The 21,297-nt window shown below is 43.1% G+C and overlaps 2 protein-coding genes across 6 annotated transcripts in view; one reads left to right on the top strand and one right to left on the bottom strand.

Moving 5' to 3' along the window:
- Nucleotides 1–11,299, bottom strand: part of SEMA6A (semaphorin 6A) — a 119,689-nt gene extending 108,390 nt beyond the window's left edge. For 2 of the 5 annotated variants that reach the window (XM_057372243.1, XM_057372261.1), the window contains exon 1: nt 10,671–11,299. The gene's annotated coding sequence lies outside the window, so the exon portion shown is untranslated. Of the gene's footprint in view, nt 1–9,390; nt 9,466–10,670 lie in introns of those variants that run through there. The other 3 variants (XM_057372268.1, XM_057372276.1, XM_057372252.1) reach the window with 2 other exon arrangements.
- On the top strand, nt 10,531–20,136 carry LOC130577615 (translation initiation factor IF-2-like). The gene is made up of 4 exons (XM_057373112.1): nt 10,531–10,641; nt 11,125–12,356; nt 14,079–14,216; nt 17,380–20,136. The coding sequence occupies exons 1-3, from the start codon at nt 10,531–10,533 to the stop codon at nt 14,098–14,100; spliced, it is 1,365 nt and encodes a 454-aa protein (XP_057229095.1). The 3' UTR covers nt 14,101–14,216; nt 17,380–20,136.
- The last annotated feature ends 1,161 nt before the right edge of the window (nt 20,137–21,297 follow it).

Below are 21,297 nucleotides of genomic sequence, written 5' to 3'. Positions count from 1 at the left end.
GTAGATGATATCTCCAGGATTTCAGACACGAGAGATTATGACAAAGATGAACACAAACAAAACCAAACAGTTACAAATGTAAAAGGCGCATTGAAAAGGAATTAAAATTCCCGTGTCAGAGAACTTACTCTATTCCACAGGTTAACTTRTATTTTCCAAGTTTTTCTCTGACAGACACTTTAACACGTATGTGTAATACTATTTAGAATGTTTTGACAAATTAAGCTGGATTTTTCTCACGGCCATCCAGTCACCAGCCTTCATCTCACACCTTCAGGCCATTAGCTCCAGGTTGGCTAAATTTGCCTTTTGGACTACATGCGTTGTTGAACAAGAACAGGATCTCTTTTTATTTTGTTTTTATCTTGGGAAAGGAAGTGTTCTGGCAGCATGTCTATGTCTTATGCGTAGAACAGGATAAAGCAAAAAAAGACGACACCACCCTGAAATATACGCATCTGTGATAGAATTAATCAGTTTCGGAACATGATGAACTTCCCTACAATAGARTAAAAAGGAAACACCTTGCAGATAATAATGAAAAAGTGTAGTAGCTCATGCAAAAATCTTTCCTTTTCCCACAGCAGATCTTTAAGGATTTCGTTCTTAATTTCTTTTTAAAGAAAAACAAATTCCTACTCCAAATCAAGAATAATTTCACTGGCTGAAAAAAACTGATTCCGAAGAATCATACAATGAAGTATGTCTTCTTACTTCTTTGATATAACATTCCCAAAAACAAACAAAAAAAACCCTGATTAACCCAAACCCCAAAAAAGCAAACAAACAAAATTCTGAACAATGTATTTCTAGAAAACAAAGTTCTATGCAGTGAAACAGCTCTCAAAAGATATGTTACATAATAATGCTCATGTAAYAGACTACAGCAAACTTTAAAAAATCAATTTAACTGTGATAATTTCTGATTTAATATGGTTTGGATCAGTAAGTTCTGATTGCAAAAGCTGCACATTTGTAATTAGAATACAAATTATTCAGAAGTAGAATGGCTGAATACCATTACAAGTTTATACACATAGCACCAAGTTCTGTTCATACRGAAAACTAAATCCAAAAGTTGATTTTAATGCACGATGCCCTTCTTTCATTAGAGAACTCTGATGAAAAGCCAGTAATATAAAGACTGTGACCCCAAGTTCAAGATTGCAGTTGAACAGCCTCTAATCCTCTCTGTATAATAAAAAGRGCATTTTTTGAACCAAATCCAAGGCTTCATTTAGCCATGCTCATGGCATGAAGTACCACTCAAGAAAGATAACCCGTGGGATTCAGCCTCTGCTTTGCCATCAGGTGACAGACACCAAGCCGAGTGTGCCCTGCGTGTGCAGCATCTGTCAGAAAAGGCGTGACATCCCCTCCTTTTCTCGCCGTGGTGTTTTGGGACAGGGTTCCCACACAAACCCAGGCATGCGGGCCAGGGCTCCAGCTGCCCTCCAATCGTTCCTGTCCCTCTGCCCGCTCCAAAGCACCGGCGGAACGGGAGAGCTCCACTCGCAGCCGCTGACCAGCTGCGGGCACCTGGGGAGCTGTGAGGCTGAACCGGGCTCCTCCTCTCCGCCAGCTCTGCCCAGGACCAGCATCAACCCTCCAGGAATGTTCCGGCAGTAAGATGCCACTGAAAATGTGCGAGATTCACCAAGCAAATGCTGTGACATTGCTTAAATGACACTAACACAAAAATTACTTTTYCGGAAATTATTTTCTTTTCTTGAGAGGACTGATACATTTGATGCTAAAGTTCAGCTGCAGTTTGGGGATGTGGAAGAACCTTTATTATCAAACATAAATAAATGGAAAAAAAAATATTCCCAGGGAAGTGGCTGAGTCACCAACTCAGTATTTAAAAGATACACAGAGGTATTAAAAAAAAAAGTGCAGACAGTATTTAGCATTTAGGTGGTGGTGGACTCAGAAGTGTTAGATTAGGGGCTGGACTCAATGATCTACAAGGACCTTTCCAACTCAAATGATTCTGCAGTTTTACACCGAAATCAAAATGGAGTAAGGGCTTGTTGCTGGGTGTTGAGTAGAAATTCTTTTTTATCCTCCAGCAGGAACAAGATTGGCCCTTTCCATTGACTTCTGACTTATCACTCAGTTCTCTGTTTCTCGGAGGCAAAAAATAAATAGCACCAGTGTTAAAGAAAGTACAAAAGTTCCTTACAAAGCTGCTAAAATTAATTTTTATGCAGGGGGATTCTATGCCTAACCTGAAGCTAAACAGAAAAAAAAACACAACAGAATTTGTACACCTACAGCTTTTGACCCAAGGTATTTCCTCACTGTTGCAATTTTTTTATTCAGTCACCACCTCCCTTCCAAAGGGAAATAAAAAATGATGAGGGCATATTATTCTGTCAGACTGGTAGAGACATTCACATTGTGAGTTTAATGGGAAAGATAACTGGGATTAATTTTTTGTACAATATGTGCACCACACAGATGCAGAAACCAGATTATAAACCAGAAACTTCCACACTATGTGAAAGTATAAAATCACAAATACAGATTTTGTGTGCATCTACCAACAAGTGAAGCTTTAAAATTCATGGCAAATTTTTGGACTTCAGTCTGTAGGACTCTATAGCATTCCATATAACAGGCACATGTTCTCAATCTTCTAGTTGATCTCACTTGAAAAATCAACAACATTGGTTAGTGAAGCCCCAAGCTGAAGCTTTCAAACTAATCTTTGAGTGTAAACTAACCATCTGAAAGAAAATAAGTGGCTAATTTTCCTGATTAATTCCAATTATACTGGATTCCTTAATCTCAACTGTACATCTTTTTAATATTATACTTTGATTTGAATGGTCAAGACTTTTTTTTTTTTTTTTTTTTTTTTTTTTTTTTTTTTGTAAATAGAAGATACATAGCAAGTTTATCTGTGCTAGACTCAAATTGCTTCATTAGAACTGAAGGGTTATCACATCATTCTGGAGACAGTGTAAAATCCAGAAGAATTGGAATTTAAATATCTGGTCAAACATGTGGCTTACTATTGATCACACAGAAATGATGAAGATTTCTTCTCAATGGGAAAAGAAAAAGGAAACCATGATTTGCTTACTGAAATACGTTTTTGCATTATTTTATATTATGCATAACAGGCAAATCAATTAAAATTGAGCACTACATTGACAAGTCAGTCTTCCAGCTACTTTCCTGTTAGACATATTTACACTTTACCATTTTTCTCATTCATCAAAAAAGCTATTTCTAACTTCCCACAGCTCTGCATTTCTGAAAGTATGTATGCTTTAATGCTGAGTTTATGAACAAATATTGAAACATCATAAAAAAAACATTGCCAGTGCCAACACAGCACTGAAGGAGCTTTAGTTCTGTCTGGAAAAAGTTAATTTCCCTTTTTCTACTTTGTAATTCAAGCTGCTCGGCAGCTAACAAAAAGGTTCTTATTGTCTTATTAAATTTAAGGTAGCAATAAACATTAACTCAGTCTCAAATGTGATATCATATGGTACATAGCTAGGTTAAAAGGGAACTAAAACAAATYACCTGGATTGCTTAGGAAACTCTAAATGCCCTAATTTACCCAACCATTTATCRGAAAAAACTAATGAAAAGCTTTTTTTGTTCTTGCAATGGATAAAGGTAGCCTTTAGTCTCTGAAGTGTATGATTTTACCAGCAAGACAAAACAAAAAGCAAATCTTGGGAGTAAATATCAGCTGGACAGTCACATAACAAGGTCCAGAGAGACATATCCAGAAGTTTCCGCTTTTACGCCAACTCTGAATAATGTTGGATGCTGTTCTCTGTTCCTTCAGAGCTCTTCTACTGCCAAAATAACTGCAAGGCTTGCAAGTCCGAATGTATCGCAAGCCTTTCCCAAGGCACCCCAACACTATCTGAGGCACTGAAACTATGGCAACCGAATAAGGAAGCAGCTTCCATGATTAATAGATGAAGATCCCAGCGACAGTGCCTTGCTAGGCCATAATTCAGGAATGCAGGAGGAATTAGCATAGAATCCATCTCAATCTACCAAAAAAAGTAGATTTTGAAAGGCATCAACAAAACCACTTTTTTTTTTTTTTTTTCCTGAAGGAAAAAAAAAAAAAAAGCCTCAAAAAAAAACCCCAAACAAAAAAACCCCTATGGAACTATAAACTGTTCAAAATCTCATTAACATTTCAATGAATGGCTGCCTGAAGAGCAAGCAATGGATAAATGTTCACAAACAATGGTCAAGGAAGCAACATAGGAAATTTCCTATTCAACTGTAAAAGCCATATGAGGAATACTCAATATAGAACATTTGAGTGAAACTGAACAGACATAGAAAGAAGGAATAGTGTTTGCTGCAGTCAGGAATATATTTGGATGCAGTTTTTCCCATTGTGTTGGGAATTCCTATGGGAGAGTACTTTTTCCATCTGCTGAGCTGGAACACCCRACCATATCTATTATACACTCCACACATTTTCATTATTAGAAGGTCTCTGAGTCTCTCAGAGTCACTGTAAAATCAATGACAGTTAGGAATACCTTTTCTTTTCAAGCACATAATGAAACTTCTGCTATCATTGCCAGTAAAAATACTAGCATAGTAGTCTTCATCCAGCTAGATGGTCTCACACTGAGGTGAAAGGGCATAATAAATGTATTGTTTATATCCTTCCACTTTTATAAACATTAAGCTTCCACTAAAGGCAACTGGTTCTAAATATTGTAAAAACATAGGAATGCTTTTTTTTTTTTTTTTTTTTTTTTTTTTTTTTTTGCCTGCTTCATGGAAAGGGTATAATGCCGCAGTTGAGGCATGGCTGTACCTGGGAAAGATGAGAGAGATGATTCCAACCGCCTCCCATCCTGAGGACAGCACAGATGCTGTGCATCTACCCCCAGAAACTCTTGAACTTCAGAACTGCAGSCATAAAGTTTGTATATCAGGGAAGTTTTGCAGTAGCAGTTTTGTCAGTAGCTAAAAAAAAACAAAAACCAAAAAACCACCACCAACAAAAATGGCATGGGGTAGTCCAAGCAATATGAATCTGAAGAATGTAGCATAAATACTTTACATAGAAGTGCCTATTATGAACAATACGGAAAGGTCATCACTGAATTTAGTGAATGACCATGTCTTCACTCTAGAGATACAGCAACTGGCAGCTCTGTTAATAGCTGGTTTATCTACTTCATTCTACATCTCCTATTTCAGCCACTAAAGAAACACTCTGGGGCTTGGGAAAAAATTCTTTTCATACAAAAATGACTCTGTTCACATCAAGCATAGTACACCCCTCCTTATTTTGACTGATAAATAACTACAGTTCTATACTAGGAAAGAGTTCATGAGATTTTGCAGCAAATCACAGGAAAATTCATGCAGGGTTTTTCTCACTTTTTCCATTCTTTCCTAAAAGGTGGTTTTTAGTGTTCAGTTTGGTTTTTTGGTTTTTTTTTTTAAAGTGATTTCTACTTTATTAAACTGMAGACAGAGTTATATTTTAGATTTCAGAGGGTATAAACCTAGTAGCCCCATTTATGTTCATTTGGTGCATGAAAGCTGAGAACATGATTATTTTATGGACGGAAGCATAGATCTCTCATCCCCTTCCCTATTTCCAGTGCTAGCAGCCATTATAAKAAGTGATAAAAACTGCAAATGCCTCTGTGTATGCCTGTCGTTCAAAGAACACCTCCTAAGACTCCCAGAATACCCTGATTTTGTACTTATTTTCTATTTTTTTTTCTCCCTCCGTTCCCATATCACATTTAATCTTGAGTCTTTGCACATCTTTGTAATAGCAAACAAGAAGCCTGGGAACTCAAGACACAAAGGAGCTGCAACACCTAAAACTGTGCCACAGTAGGTGGCACTCTTCCCTTTAAAACCTAAAGCAGTGCCTCGGGGGTGTGCTGCCATATTGACATGCTGCAATCAAGACTCAAAACCAAAGCATCCCTCATCCATGGATAATTCAAGATCTCTTAACACTGCAGAAACATAAATCCTAAGTTATTTCCACGGCCACGGGTAACACAGCATATAAAGGAAATAGAGGCATGCAAACTCTGCTTTGCCAGGTTTTTGCTTGAACTGGAGTAGTTCACTTTTATCTTCACAGACCCTATGAACATCTAAGTAGCTCCTCACTGAAGGGACTGGCGCAACAGACTAAATATAAAAATAATCCTCTAGAGACCTGTCAGGTTCAGGTCCAGGCTTTCCCCCAGCTGCTTGTTTTTGTGTTAGAACATTGTTCACGGTTGCTGTACGCTGTTGATCAGCRGTCAGACTCTGTGCTACTGACTACCTTCCTGCCAAAATGTCCCACCCACCTCAGAATAATCCTAATACTCAGAATTTATGAGCAAAAAATGCTCAAATGGTCACTAGTTAAAAGCACTGCTTATGACTGTTACTTTTCTRCTGCCCTGTTAAACAAAGCTTGTCACAATTCGTTGGATGTGACTTGCTCCATGACACACAGATCTAGGTCTGACTGAACATTAAGGATCCATCCAGAGCAAATGTACTCACGGGATAGCTTCAGGTCCTTAACAAGTATTGATTCCCATCAGAGAACAGTATTTTCAGTTTGGGGTTTAAACAAAGAAAGGTCCCCATCTAAGTAATATTTCAGCAACTCCTTTTACTCTCAGAAAATTATTCCGGCAGGCAAGGAAGGCGTTCCTGGTTCAGCAAAACTTACTTGGGCGAATGACTGCAAAGGATGARGGCTAAAGATTTACTTGATCAATAAATGAATCGTAGGAGGTCAAATATTGCAGCATCTGTATCAAATTAGGATAGTGAAAACTTCTGGTTTAGTATGGCTCAACTTTTCTGGCATATGTTGCATCTAATATAATTTCAATGTTGTTTTCTAGAATTTACTGGCTTGTTTGTTTTTCAGCACTCTGCTGTAGCGTATGGGAATCAGGTACTATACACAAAACATTTGTTTCGGTAGTGTAACAATGTGTTCTTGCAAACAAGTTGGATTCGAGACATGTATTAGCTCAGGTCAATTTAATCCTAAAACATTTTATGTCTCCCCTGCTGTAGACCATGTGAGCTCCTTTCATGTGTATTTATGTATGGCTCTTCAAAACAAGATGACAAATTTCCCCTTCCCTTCACAAAACATGCACAAGCAAGTTCACAATCACCTACTTCCTTTCTAATGCAAACAGTTCTAGTCTGGATTTATCACAGGTCATTAATTTGATCTCTCTCCTTCCCTTTTCCTTTTTACTTTTTTTTTWWAATTCTTTTCGAGAAYTTAATGAAGGCAACTCCTTGTTCTTAGCCTGAAGGAGGTGTCCTTCAGTCTTAAACACTGGTAACTGCAATCTTCTATTTACAAACATTAAGGATGGCTATGGCTAACATTCACCTTCATCTTCAAACTGCTAGAAATGTTCACTAGACATCTCCCTCATAGATGTCAGTGCCCAATYATTTTTTGGTTCAAGCAGTATGAGTTCAGTCGATAAGGCTGATTTGCCATTAAGTAAGAATATACAGTTTTAAAGTAGACTTGAAAACACATAGGACATCTGTGACTACGTAATTTGTAGTCCCTGAAAGTATTCACCCGTGCTTCAAGCGTTTGATGCCTAGCACATGAAAAGCAAATGTTGCAAATACACATTATGGTATTATTTATATTTTAAATTTTGTTTAGCATTTAGACAGAAATCTCATCTGGGCATGCTGCTCCTGAACTAAGTTTCCACRAATGTCAGAGATTTTCACCAGTGAAGAGTAGTGGAAGATGGAAATCAACTTCTTTATGCACATGAAATTCTTTGGCTTTAAAGAGAGTCATTTCTCTTCATCTTATGAAAAGCTCCACATTAAAACAGGCTCCTATCAGATAAGATGATACCCTACATAGTGAAATACACCTTGGCAAGTGTATTTCTCTAATAATGACAAACCTTCCCCATCAAAACTCTACTGAATCATGTATTTGCTTTCAACCATGTTCAAGGCAATTCCATGAAGAAAGAGGTTTGTCTGGAGCAGACCTAAATTTCCTCACAATATACTAAAGAGTCTCATTTTTAAAAAATTCAAAAATAAAGAAATATAGAAGTTAGCCAGAGCAAGACCATTTTGCTTCTCTAATCTGAAAAAAAAGCCAAAGGAAACTCTGAACGTAACAGCTGCATAAAGCTTACCAAGAGAGCAATGCTACAAAAACTCGATGAATTTTGAGAATTGAATTTAGAATCAAAAGAGCCTGACACTACTGGACTTTGTCATAGTGATGTCAAAGGATTTACTCACTAAGTAAAGATTACTTGGATGAGAATGGTTTACTGGATGACACTTAAATTAAACGAATGCACACCAAAAGCAGTCACTGAATTAATTGTTGCAAAGACAGTGGGAAAAATCACACCTTTGGCTACTATCTTTGAGGTTATGCTAATAATTAATATCATTGCCGGATGGTATACAAAACAAGTTAGCAGAATCTATGTCAAATAATAAGGCACCTCGTGCAGCCCTGTGACAGAAAATGGTTGTGGACATTTAGCACTTCGTTATTTACAACAGCTGCATGCTGTGTGTGCGCCTTTAGAAAATGAAGCATTCACCTTGCTTGCAGTGCCAGTTTTCAGTATCTTTTACAATTTATCACAGAGCTAACTAAAACCTTTATTTTTTGCTGTTCTGTAAGTGAAATAATTTTCTGCAGCACCTAGACATCCGKGCTGCACAGACGCTGGCACAAACGTGCATGTTTACAAACTTCAAAAGCAGCAATTAGCTCGGGAGAGAAAGAGGAGAAAAAATTATCCCCGGAACAAGCGGTCAAGGTTAGAACAAGACACAGACATTTGCCTTAGGAAAACCCAGCAGTTACCGCCTTGCCACTCACCCTGGGATGAGCCAGGCAGGACAGAGGCGGTGGCGAGGGGCACAAGGGCATCTCTACTGCAACCGACCGGGCTTCAGCCTCAGCCTCAGCCCCGCTCGCCCCGCCAGCCCTCCACCCGCACACCGTCCGGTCCACCCCCGGGAAACGCGTCCCTTGAACAGCCAGGCAGTCAGGCAGCAAGAAAAGGGCGGTGGGACGGCCGAGCCCTCACAAGAAGCAGGTACTTTCTTCGTGCGTGATGGAGACCCAAACTTTTCACCGCCCTCCCTGGCGACGGAGAGAGGGGCGGTGCTGACCCTCGGCCGCCCCACAGGCTGCCCGAGCCCCCGCCGCCGCCCCCCGTGCCTCGGCGCCGTGTCGCCAACGCACCCTGCCTTCAGCTGGGAGCCTTCCCTGCCCGTGCAAATAAGGGGACAGGGTGTGTGTGCGCAGGGTGAAACCCCTTCTCTGCTCGGCATCCCTTCCCCTCAGCATCCTGTTCCCTCCTCAGCATTCCTCCTCACCTCGGCATCATCCTGTCCCTCTCAGCATCACTCGCCACCGCAGCATCAGCGGCACGAAGGAGCCCCGCCGCCGGTCCCGCCCGGCCTCCCCGCTGGCCCCAGCGGCCCGGGGCGTTTGCGGGGCGCCGCGTCGCCAGCACGCAGCCCCTGTTGTTCCCCCTTAAAAAAACTTTCTCTTTTCCGCCGCTTCTCCCGTCTGGCCCGGAGCCCGAGGGCGGAGAGGGGCTGAAGGAGCGACAGAAGGGCGGAGGGAGAAGAGCTGGGCTGCCTCGCAAGGCTTCCCGCCCGCCGGGCCGCCCCGAAGGGGTCCGGCCTTCCCCAGCCCCGTCTGCCTGCGCTCCCCAGCCAAGGAGAAGCGGCTTGGCAGAGCCACCGGCCCGTGGGGGAAGAAGCTTGAGGCGCCGGGAGAAAGGGGCGGGGAGCATCCCTACCCCAGAGCCGCCCTCGGCGGGGCTGCGGGAGGGCAGCCGGCAGCCCACCTTCGCCGGGGCCAGGGCGCAGGGGGAGGCGGCCACTGTCCGTGGGGAGCGGGCGGGGAGGTGAGCCCGCGGCCCCAGCCCACGATCGCGAACAAAGCCCGCGGCTGCGCCTAGGGCTGCTCCGCGGAAGAAGTTGCCTCGATTCGCAGCCGCTTCCCCTAAAAATCAGCGCCAGCCTTGTAAAAAAACAATAAATAAATACATCGTCCGCGATTCAACTACACCGCGGGGACGGCAGAGACGGCGGGGTTACGCCTCTACACGGAGCGCCCACATAGTTGTTGTAACAAAGACCCCACCACCCAGCCGCACACGATGCCCGGCGGCCCCGGGGTACGCGCCCGGCGGCCTCGGCCCCGGCGGCGGCGTCCCGCAGCCGGCCAGCTCCCCTCGGTGCCCCGGCGGGTGCGATCCCCTGCCAGGAGGGTTCGGGGATGGGAGGCGAGGAGCCCAGCACGGCGCATGCAAGCCGTGCCAAGGGCTAGGGGGGGCGGACAAYATGTTAGGCAATTGGGGGAAGGGARGGAGGGAAGAAAAAGAGTGGTACAAATAAAAAAAAAGGAAAAGAAAGACGAAGCCACGAGATGCCGGGAAAGTGACAACAGCAAGCGCAGCGTGTGCACTTGCGGGCGSCTCTCCTCCTCCCTAGGCGCTGCAAACGATGTCGAGACAGAAGGCAGCAGCCCGCCTCAAACCACACACCACCCTCGCTCCTTCCGAGCCTGCCGGGCGATCAGGGAGCCTTCCCTTCCGAGCAATCCCAAAACATAAGGTAGGGGTACGGACAGGGGTGTACTGTACCTTTTCGGTGCATGTATCTGGGCAGCTAGAGGACAACTAGCTGATGTAGTGTCCCATTTAGTAATCCATTTTAGGGGATCTCTCTGGGAAACTGGAGCCACTCTCTCCTTTGCAATCCTTTGTCATTACTACATGTGTGCTTTCCGGGGGGATGATATATTTAATATTTCTACTTTCTGAATTGCAAAAGCAATTTGTTCATTTCCAATGATGGGCGAAGAGGGGACTGATCAGGGAGAAGAAAAAAAAAAAAAAAAAAGACAAAAAAAGCGTTAGCAACTCTTCTCCAGACCCAAATTCCACTACGGTACCACTCCAGTAAGTCCCTTTCAGTCGCGCCTCGGCAGGTAAGTCATTTCGGGGTCTCCTGCTCCCTCTCTACCAAAAGTGCTCCCGGTGAGACGGCTGCTTCAGGAAAACTCCGAGGCTGGAGGCACTCGCTGTGCCACGGCAGGGAAGCGTAGTCGCTGCTCGCCTCGGGCTGCCGGGCATTGGACTGTGCGCGGCGAGGACGTGGGAGCCGCTGCCTCTCTCCCTGTCTCCCTGTCTCCCGCCGCTGACGCTCCGTCTCCCGCCGCCCGCCCGCTGCCCCCGGGACGCGGCTCCGCCGGCGGAGGCGGAGACAAAGCGCGGACTGGAGCAGGCGGACGGGAGGGCGCGCCCCGCTCCCCGCCCCGCCCCGCCCCTCCCGCCGCCACGGGCGGGGCACGCGCGCGCAAGCACCGCCCCTCGGAGGCGGGCCCGGGGCGGGCCCGGGGGAGCCGTGAGGGACCCCGGGTGGGCGGGGGCGGTGCGGAGCGGGCCGGGGAGTGGGGCTGTTGGCGGCGCAGCGGCAGCTCGGGCCCCGTGCCGGGCGTCACCGGGCTTATGTGGAGCAGGTGTCTGCGGAGGGCACCCGCCGCCCCCCGTCCACTCGGAGCTGTCGCCGCCTCCGAGCATCACACTCGTTCCGCGCCGGCGGGAGGCGGAGAGGCGGCGAGGGGCTCGGAGATGCCCGCGGGCGGACGGAGTGTGCCGCACCGCCCGCGACAGCACGGTGCGGGACAGGGGCGGCCGGCCGCAGCCTCCCGAAGGACTCGCCCCTTCTCCGCGGTATCCGGGGCCGCTGCGAGCCCCGCGCATGGGGCCGGGACGGGCYGTGCTCCTGTGGGCGCATCCCCCGGGTCCCCGGGGGGAGCGCGGCTGGGGCTGCAGCTGGCGGCTGGCCGTCCGCTTGYAGCCTTTCCCCCTTGCCACCGCTTCAATCGTGCCTCGGTGGTCGCTAGCTCCGCTAATCCCTGTCTCGGAGCCGATCCAGCCGGGAGCAGGAGCAAGGGGCGCTAATGCATTAATCCCCTGTCTCCGTCCCCGCCGAGGCCCCCCGCCGCTGCCGCCGGCGGTAATCCCCCCGGCTCGGCCGCGGGGTGGTGCGGGGGCTGCGCCGGGCACCGCTCCCCGCCCGCCGCGCTCCCGGGACAGCATTCCCGCGGGGGGAGGCGCGGAGCCTCCGCCGGGCCACGGACCCCGCCGGGGCCGGTGCTCAGACCGTGGCCGCCCCTGCATCCTGCCCTCCGCGCCTTTGAGCTTTCCGCTCTCCCCGTGTCCCACTCCTCCTGCGCCCCGCTGGCTTCTCAGAGCATCAGGGCTGGGACGGACAGGCTGCGGGTGGGGGCTACGCWACAAACCCTACAAAATAGCTCAAAGTCGGTGAGATGAAAATCCGCGTGCTCGTTTCTTCGACGGCAGCATGCGTTTCCTCAAGAGTTTTAAAAGTGATTTCCACCCTGTAGATCTCACTGGAGTTAAGGTTGCAAAGAGAGCCTCTGGTTGTTTCAGCGCGAAGGTGTCTTGTTTCCAGGGGATTCACTTACAAGTCCAATTGCTTTAACATGATTTACTTTTTTCTATCCAGATAAGTGACAGAATGCAACTAGAAGAATGGCTGTCAGGTCAYGAAGTGTGGCATTAAAATTAAAATAATAACTTGTTTATGACAGCTGTTTTTTCCTGCCTTTTATTTTCAGTTAATGAAAGGATTCTAAGACATTGGTTTTGGTTCTGTATTTGATTTGGATTCTAAAATTAACCACACATCCATTCAATTTCTAGTTGTTAGATTACAAGGGAAAACATTTGTATCAAGGAAAAGTTTCTTCTTTCCTTTCTGACAGTTTAAACTGAATGTATACTTAGGGTAATTTTCTGACCAAAGGAAGCAAGACCTAATATATATTTTCTTTCTTTCTTTCCCTGAAAATCTAAAACAGAAGTGAGTTCTGCACCAAACAGACTAATTGCTGGGGACAGATAAATTTTACTGAAACAAACTTATCCTAGATCTGAAAGCAATTAGAGAAACCAACTGGTACAAATAATTTCTGGGTACCCGAGCGTGTGTCAGGGGGGTAAACCAGATGAATGTACCTTGATTTGCCAARATTCCTAACCCCATTTCCACAAAGAAGCCCTCAATCATATCATGGTACTTCTTCCCCTGTCAGGAAATGGGAACGGGGACTGAACATAGTCAGGATTTGTGGGGAATACCCATTTCACAATAGCTAAGGCTTGACATTTGATCATTACATTTTGCTCAATCACTACATACATTTTGAGGTGTTCAGAACTGCCACTACCTTTGTTGTGGGTTTGAACTGTAAGCAGATACAGGTTTGGCCTTTACTGTGTGCTTCAGTTACTTCACAAATATTTCCGCAATACTGAGTGGTTTGTTTTATGCTTGCATTTCTTCATTAATCAAAAAAGGGTCTCTGACAGAGAATACTTTCCCCTGCTATATTTAGGCTTTTGAAAAATACAGACCAGATTTTTATACAATGAAAGTTCTGCAAGAAGCAGCACTAAAATGATCCTATTTTCCAGATACTGGTACTAGCTAAGGCATCAGTTACTAAAAGTTTTATATTCATGTTCTTTTACAGAATTGTTTTTCATTCATCCATTTTCTTTTCCTGTCTTTAATTTCCAAGCCTGCRCTGCCTAACTTCACTTAAATCACATACTGTAGCCCTTTTTCATTTAGCCCTCTGCCAAAATGACACCCTGCTCTTCTGTCCTTCATTACTACTCGTTTTGCTCTAGAAACTCAGAGCTGTCTTCATGGCTTAAAACCCACCTAAATTCTTTTACCTGACTCCCGGTTCCCTTCCTCATTCAGTACTCAATCCAATAAATATTCTCCTCATCTTTTATCTCCCAGCAARCTTTTTTAGGCTATTTTAATGGAACTTTAATGTCAATCTCAATTCTTCATGCTGTCAGATTTTCTGAAAACAGGGACACAACCTTAGTTGTTTTGCCTAGACTAGTTAACAATTGTGGGCTACTCACATGGGCTTGGGGAAGGGAATTATTACCCTTATTGATGGGAAAAGACATCTTTTTTTTTCACTGTCTGCTCTTTGGCAGCTGCAGCGGTAGAGTGCGGTGACAGAGKCAGGAATTCTTGGTGAGGTCTCCATGGAGCTGTGCATTTTAAAAGCCCTATCTGAACAATTCACACAAGCTATACAGAATTTCTTCAGCTCCTTCCAACCCCTCTGCAAGGTAGGTCTCTACCAAAGATTTGACTTCAGTTTGTGTGAAAATGTTTCCTCTACCCCTTCTTCCTAATCACATGTGCAATATTTTGACTTGAAGTTTGTGAGACACTTGGCCTGCATGGGGGAAGGGCATTTGGGTCTTCTTGTCTGGCAGCAGCTCCCTCTTTCAGCTGGGAATGTGCAAAGTTTGCTGCTAATTTGCATGCTGAGCCCCACATTGTATATTTCGACTGTTTTCTCATAGCGATGTGATTGTAGGAACAGCATCCTGTTAGATACAGCTCTCAGAAGCTGGGATACTGCAGGGGTGCAATGGCACCTTGTTGAGTTCATCCCCATTCATGTGCCTTCCTACATCAGAGCATTCAACATATATGCAACATGCAATATATGCAACATTCCCTGATTCCAGTTGTTGCTGTCAGGTTCAGTTCTGCTTGTTCTTGCCACTGTTTCAAAAGTTCAGAGTGCAGCAGAGTTTTACGTTGTCCAGAAACAACACAAATGGCAGAACTGAGGACTTTGAAAGCTGTCTGGGAAATATTAGGGGGTTTTGCCTCAAGGAGGGTACGGGATAGTTTTAATGTCCATGAGGCACTTAAAGCCTGTAGTCTTAGGAAGGCTTGAACTCCATTTTCCTCTTTCCTGCTTTGGTACCAGAGGAGATGCTTTTACCTGTGGAGATGTATTTCACCACAAACAAAAACAAAATGTTGAGTGCAGGCACATCTTAATATAAAATAAGTGTTGATTTCTTTAATCTTATAGCAATACTGAAATCTCATCAAACTGCAAATAYGATTTTTGTCAAGACAAGATTATTGAATGCCTGGCAAAGTAATTACTCCTACACAGAGAAAAATAAGATCTTTMTTTTAACCACTTCAGGGGAATTCGTCAAACTCAGCTGTACTCTGAAAGTGTACTCTGAAAAAGTGGTTGAAAGTGGGGAGATTTTTCATCAGCTCGTAGCCATACCTAGTGCAGCTAAAGGAAACAAGAATTAGAAAAATCAGCACACACCCAATTCTCAGCCTCTTAGTGTRAAGTGGACACAGGTCTTTTGCCCAATAAACTTGTGCACAGTCAGGCTCATAGTTTAAAAGTATGAACGCTAGACATTTTACAGCTCTTTCTGAGCATGTAAAATTTGATGAGATTTATAACAATGAGTTTCCCCCATGCTTGTGATTTTTAATGGTTGGTGAATCCTTGCAAAATTCTTCCTGAAAATAAGGACCTTACCAGAAATGCCACATTGTTAGGTTGCTGAATGGCATATATGAATTTGCTTTTTCTTCAGACAGCTTCCAAACGGATACTCAGATGACASTAGTTTGACATGGTGTGTGCTCAACAAGGAGCATCCAGGGTATTCAAAGTTCAGCAAAGTAGTTTGAAATATTCGCTGGAAATACCAGTGCAGGATTTACCTCTGCTGGGAACCCAGAGTGCCTCTGTGCCAGTTCTGCACAGGTTGGTCTTTGTAACTGTGGAGGATTTTGGAAGACGAACAAGGCTGCAGAGCAGATGTTTTAAGCAGGAGGCTGCCCTGGTCAGCCCCTGTTGTACTGTGCCAGAAAAATCAGCAGAAATTCATGTCGCGCTGTGAGCAACATTCGCATGTCACTGTGTCATCTAGTTCCCAGAAGAGGAGAGTGTTACATGATGGTGAAATAAGCAGAGAAAACTGTGGATAGTGGCTGGACCATATGGTGAAGGGAACGGTTCCCCATTAAAAAAAAAAAACAAAAAAACAGGGAAAACAACAGAGCATGTAAGATCAATATGGGAAAGTGATGTAGAATTTAACAGTTGTTAAAACCAGCAGTAATTTGCAGTGATTCATTATCAAATTACTCTAAACACACATGGGCCAAATCCTTCAGTTTAACGTAATCCTATTAATGGTAGAGCATCCGTAACAATTTCACCTGCTAATGATCTGTTTTGTAAAATTTCACCAGGAAGGGATTTTATGGTAATTTTTAACTAGCCTGAAGAGCTCCACAAGAGGACTATAACTGATCTGTTGTATTCTGTAGGCACTTAAGTTCAAGTCATTCGAAAAATTATTTGCTATTGAACTCTATTGGATTTTCCATAAAGGGAAACTTAATTTCTTCACACATTGGATGTTGATGATCTCACATTAGTCTCTTGTAGTTAGAGTCTCTGAGAGGAAAATTAATCAGAAACTCTAGAGAGAGCATCTGAAGAGAGTTTTCAAGGTTTCTTTCCCCTCATTTTTGCTATAGGAGAAGACAGCATSCTCCTCAGTTACTTCATGATGATTTAATTTCAAGTATTGTGCTCCATGTTTTTAGTTCTGTCTTTCAGAAGATCCATAATTCCAGCTGTTCCAACATTGCTCTTAGGTAGTGCATCCTTTTTGAGTAGTGAGGAACTGAATAAAATGTTTCTCTCAGCTGCTGTTTCTCTTTATATGATTATGTTTTGACTCTAACTATTGAGTTGTCTGGACAGTAAGTGAAGAGATGCAGAGAAACTCACTGARAACTTGTAGAATATATTTTAATTGAAAAGTTAAAGTAAATTCATACTGTTTTCTTCAGGTAAATCCTCTATTCTCCTTAAGACTCCTTAAAATCAGGCTTGATCAAGAGCTTAAGGGAAACTGAAGAGATTTCTTTTTGGCTTTGCCTATGATTTTGCATTAGATAAAGGGGTTCAAAGTGAAAAATTTCAGTGGCTCCCCCCCAAAAAAAATGAACATTTCATATCTATGTGGGAGAACCAAGCACAAAATTATCATAGTTGGAAAGATGGTACTGAAACAAGTAAATATTATAATAAATAAATAGTTTTATTTGTTATAAAAATTATAATAAATAAAAATTTAAATAAAATTTCAGCACCAAACTGAGAGGAACCCCAATTTTGAATTATAAGAAGTAGTTAATTTAGTAAGTCAAAATCATTACTTCCAGTGTCCCTTCAGCTGAACTGAGCCCTGAGGAACACTGACTAAATGGTATTGCCAATACAATATTACCAAATAGAAACAGTTAATGGGTTCAGTATCGAAAATAAAGAGGCKTTATTACTCCTACCCAATACACACAGACAGACACACACAATTCATAAAATTAACTCTCATCCAGCTGACTTTTTTCTTTTTTTTTAAACCCTCAAATTGATGACAGTGGGTGGAAGAAGGGGRTTGCAACTGACAAACTGAAAAGAAGAAGGAGGACAGAGGAGAAAAGAGGAGCCAGGATAAAATGGAAGAGCTTGGAAGACAACTCCAGCTGAGATTTGTGACTGTGCAACAGTCAAGAAAGAAGGAAACAGGAGAGAAGGGCAAGAAGGAGGGAAACCAGAGAGAAGTGATGGGGAAAGAGTGGAAAGCAAATAATCTCTTATGTGCTGCAGGAGATTAGCAAGATAAACTAAAGCAGTGAAGGAAGAATGGGACTGGTTAGACCTTGACCAACCAATGGACCTTGACCATTGAGCAGCTGATTGAAAATTATCTTTTCAGTCAGATTTCATCCTTCRATTCTGAAAGACTGCTGAATTAAAACAAGAAGAAATGGGAGATTGAATTGCTCTATGTTTATACGTGCTTTTAAATAGCGTAAATTTTTGTACATACTAAAGGAAGAATTGATGTCAAACACATTGTGGCCTGCTAAGATACAGAAGAGTGACTGAAAATGTGTTGAAAAACATGACAAAGTCTTTGGGAAGAAGCTGTGTCCTCCTTTTGGCACAGCGGTTTTCATGAGTGTCAGTCACCTCTAACACAGCCTGATGATCTCTGGACCCAAATCTGTGTGGAAAAAAGTGACACAGGATAACCAAAAAATAACAGTGCTATGGGACATGGGATCTGTCTAGAAAGGGACCAGCTTGGCAGTCATCATCTCTGGGTGTGCTGGATGGAGTTTGGCTCCTCTTGTCTCACAGCTGTGAGCAAAGTGAAATCAGCAGGTGAAAGGAAATGCGTCTCTCTCTCATCCTCTCTGTGCACCTTAMCTCACCAAAGCTGAGTTAATCTCCCTGGTCTCTCACAGAGAAGAGCACAAATTTGTTTGTCTCAAATGGAAAACATGGGATGAGCCATAAATTTGTAGCACAGTGTGGTTTTTTTTGGATTACAGTGGGGAGTTGATGGGGTCTCCTGAGTGATTTCTGAGAATGCTGTCTAGCAAAGATATTCTTCAGGAAAAAGAGCAGAAATTGATATTTTCCTCTGCTTGTCCGTAATCCCTTTTGCAAAGAGAACAGATCAGATGGTGTTTCTAGCCCTAGTTCCATTGACTGGTCTAGAAGGGGCTCTCTTTTGGCTTTTTCCTTTATTAGATGAAGGAAAGTAATAGTAAGAATTCTGGAAACACATAACCAGTAGTCTGGATTTTTCTGGATCATTATCTGTAGTSTGCTAATTCAAAAAGGTTTTGCTCAACAAGAAGTTGCACTGAAGCTCATACAGAAAGGTGAGGAGTTGGATGTGTCTTACTCTGCRCTGATAGCCTCTGGCCCATCTRAGGATGATGATGATGAGAGGAGCAGCCCCTCCCTTCCTCCCTCCTTCCAGGCTGGAGTTTCCTGGTGATTGTTGGAGCTGAAAAGCATTTGCTAATGAGGCCTGCACTATTAGCAGGGAACAAGGGAAGGAGAGTGGAGACTTCCTGTGTTTGCTCATTCCTGGCAATCATTACCTAGCTGCTGCTCCCAACTGTGACTCTCCCAGGTAAATCACAGCCTAGACATTCCAGTCCTGCCTGAGTTTCAGTCACTCTGCTGCCCTGATATTAGTGCAAAAATTGAGAGGAAGTGAGTAAAAGCCATTTGGAAGATTAGTCACTGTTTCAACAAAAAGCACAAGAGACCAGGCAGACACTGACTGCTGGGAGAAGTCTGTTTAACTCACTGTGAAAAAGGGTTTTCCACTGTTTGAAACTGCATATTTGATTTCTGACTCAAATCGTTGTTCTTTCCATAAACCACCACACCAAACTTTTTACCAGTCTTTTAGAGTGTGCTTACCAGGGCATGTGTGGAAGTTTAGTAGATAAAGAATACCTCATGGTTGGAGAAGTCCAAGACTATGCATAAAGGAGAAGAAATGTGGAGGAAAACATCAGCTTGCATGCAATAAACCACAGGCATCCTCGTTTATGTGCCATCAGTAATGAAACTCCCACTAGCTGAAAAACAAATTAACATGTTATTGCCCAGGGTATCATTTATAGCAATATTCTTAGTGACTAACTCTTTATTTGGTCTGTCCTGAAGACAACATTGTTCCTCATTTTTGGCAAGAATTTCCTGTGGATTCTTGGAMTGTACCTTCAACTCTGTGTGGAATATGCATTACTGTTCACAGAAAATCAGCAGAAAACATATGTGCATTTTAATATCTACATGTACACTATGTCAAAGACACAAATAAAACTTGATGCAAGAGTATTAAATTTTTGCTTGGGCCTGTGTTCAATTGAAATCTTTATGTTGGATGGTTAAATAAAAATCAAAGTATATTTGTAAACATGCTGTGTTTGATGTGGGCTAAAGTGCTCAGAGAAAATAAGTGGACTTAGAGAAGTCTTTGGGAGTTTTGTCACTGAGTTTCATGGGACCTGAACATTGCTCAAAAGACAAAGTCATCAACATTTACCAGTTGGTAACCATGCCTTTGTGAAAACAGAAAACTGGGAAAACCGTAAGTGTAAAATAGAATAAAAAAAAATCCCGAGATGTTAAACTGTAAAGTCTGGTTCAAATCCTGGTCTCACTTGAATCAGTGGCCAAACTGTAGCTGACCTCAGTGTAGTGAGACAGCAGTTTTCAAGTTCAAATCCTGATTTTGGTGTTGTCTTCGTGTATGCCAAGTAAAAYATACAAACATCACCTTTCGCTGCAATCTACTTCATGCTAATTAAATTAATATATTATTCATGCCTCTTGGAAACTTTTCACAGTGACTTCACCTGTACTAATTGCTGTCAGGCCAGTCACTGTTTGACACAAACAGGTGGTTGTGCATTTTGTTTGTTTGTTTGGGTTTTTTTTTGTTTTGATTTTATCTGTTTGGCATTTATGCTGCTCTTTTGTGGTTTGAAATTAAAAGTGGACAAGACTACAGCAAAAAGTACYCCTTGGTTATCCTTAAACTTTGCAACAGAGTTACAAAACCTTCCAAGTAGGGGACTTGTAATGAGAATTCTGCAGTGACCTTAGTGGTGGTGGCAGATTATAATATGCATGTTGCTAAGAGGTCTGGTTAATGAATGTCAGTAGGATTAGAAAACGATGAGTGAACTTTTTAAGGTTGCCATGCTGTGGTAGATTTTTATCACTAAGAACAATGGAAGGTGAGCGGTAATCTATGGACACTGCCTCTTTCTTTCCTCCAGAAATCAGTATCGTCTCTTATTAATTAAATTCAATACAGAACAATATAAATCTCTCAGTGCCTATTCCACTCATTTCATACATACTAATGAGGATGAGCTTCTGAAGCTGGTGGTTGGGATCATTTATTCAGTGGTGGGAAAAATAACATCAGGATCCAGACCCCCTGCTGACTTTGCACACTGTTGTGCTAGATTTATRTTGGCCTACTAATAAGTAACTGAATACATTAAATGAGACGCTCGTCACTGCAAGAGTTACAAGGGACTCCTTGTTTTTCTTCCTTGTGTATTCTTTGGTGAGGAGATTAGGGGAGATGGGCCCATTATGTAAGTCTCTCCTCTTGGTATTTCATCCACCGGTTCAAAGCCCTCTTTTCCAAACAGAAACYATGCCAAAGCTCTCATCAATCATTAAAAGTCCCAGCAGTTACAAACTCACTGATTTTGATGTGAAGTGCAACAGTCCTGCTCTTTTTAACGCATAAGAAAGTGAATCACACTATGCTTAGCAGTTCAAACTCTACATTGCACAGYGTGCATGATTAGTGAAGAGAGAAAAAACAGGGCATTCAGCAGCCAAAGAAATGTCTCTTTAGAGCTCCTCTTTGGGAGGAAACACAATGAAACAAGCAAGCAGGGTATTCCGGTACTGCATATATAGCTGAAAAAAAAAAAAAAAAAAAAAAAAAAAAAAAAAAA

The sequence above is a fragment of the Malurus melanocephalus genome, unplaced genomic scaffold (assembly GCF_030028575.1).
Source record: "Malurus melanocephalus ecotype Western Australia unplaced genomic scaffold, MMel_1.1 scaffold_7, whole genome shotgun sequence".
NCBI lineage: Eukaryota > Metazoa > Chordata > Aves > Passeriformes > Maluridae > Malurus > Malurus melanocephalus.
This window is presented reverse-complemented; position numbering and strand designations above follow the sequence as displayed.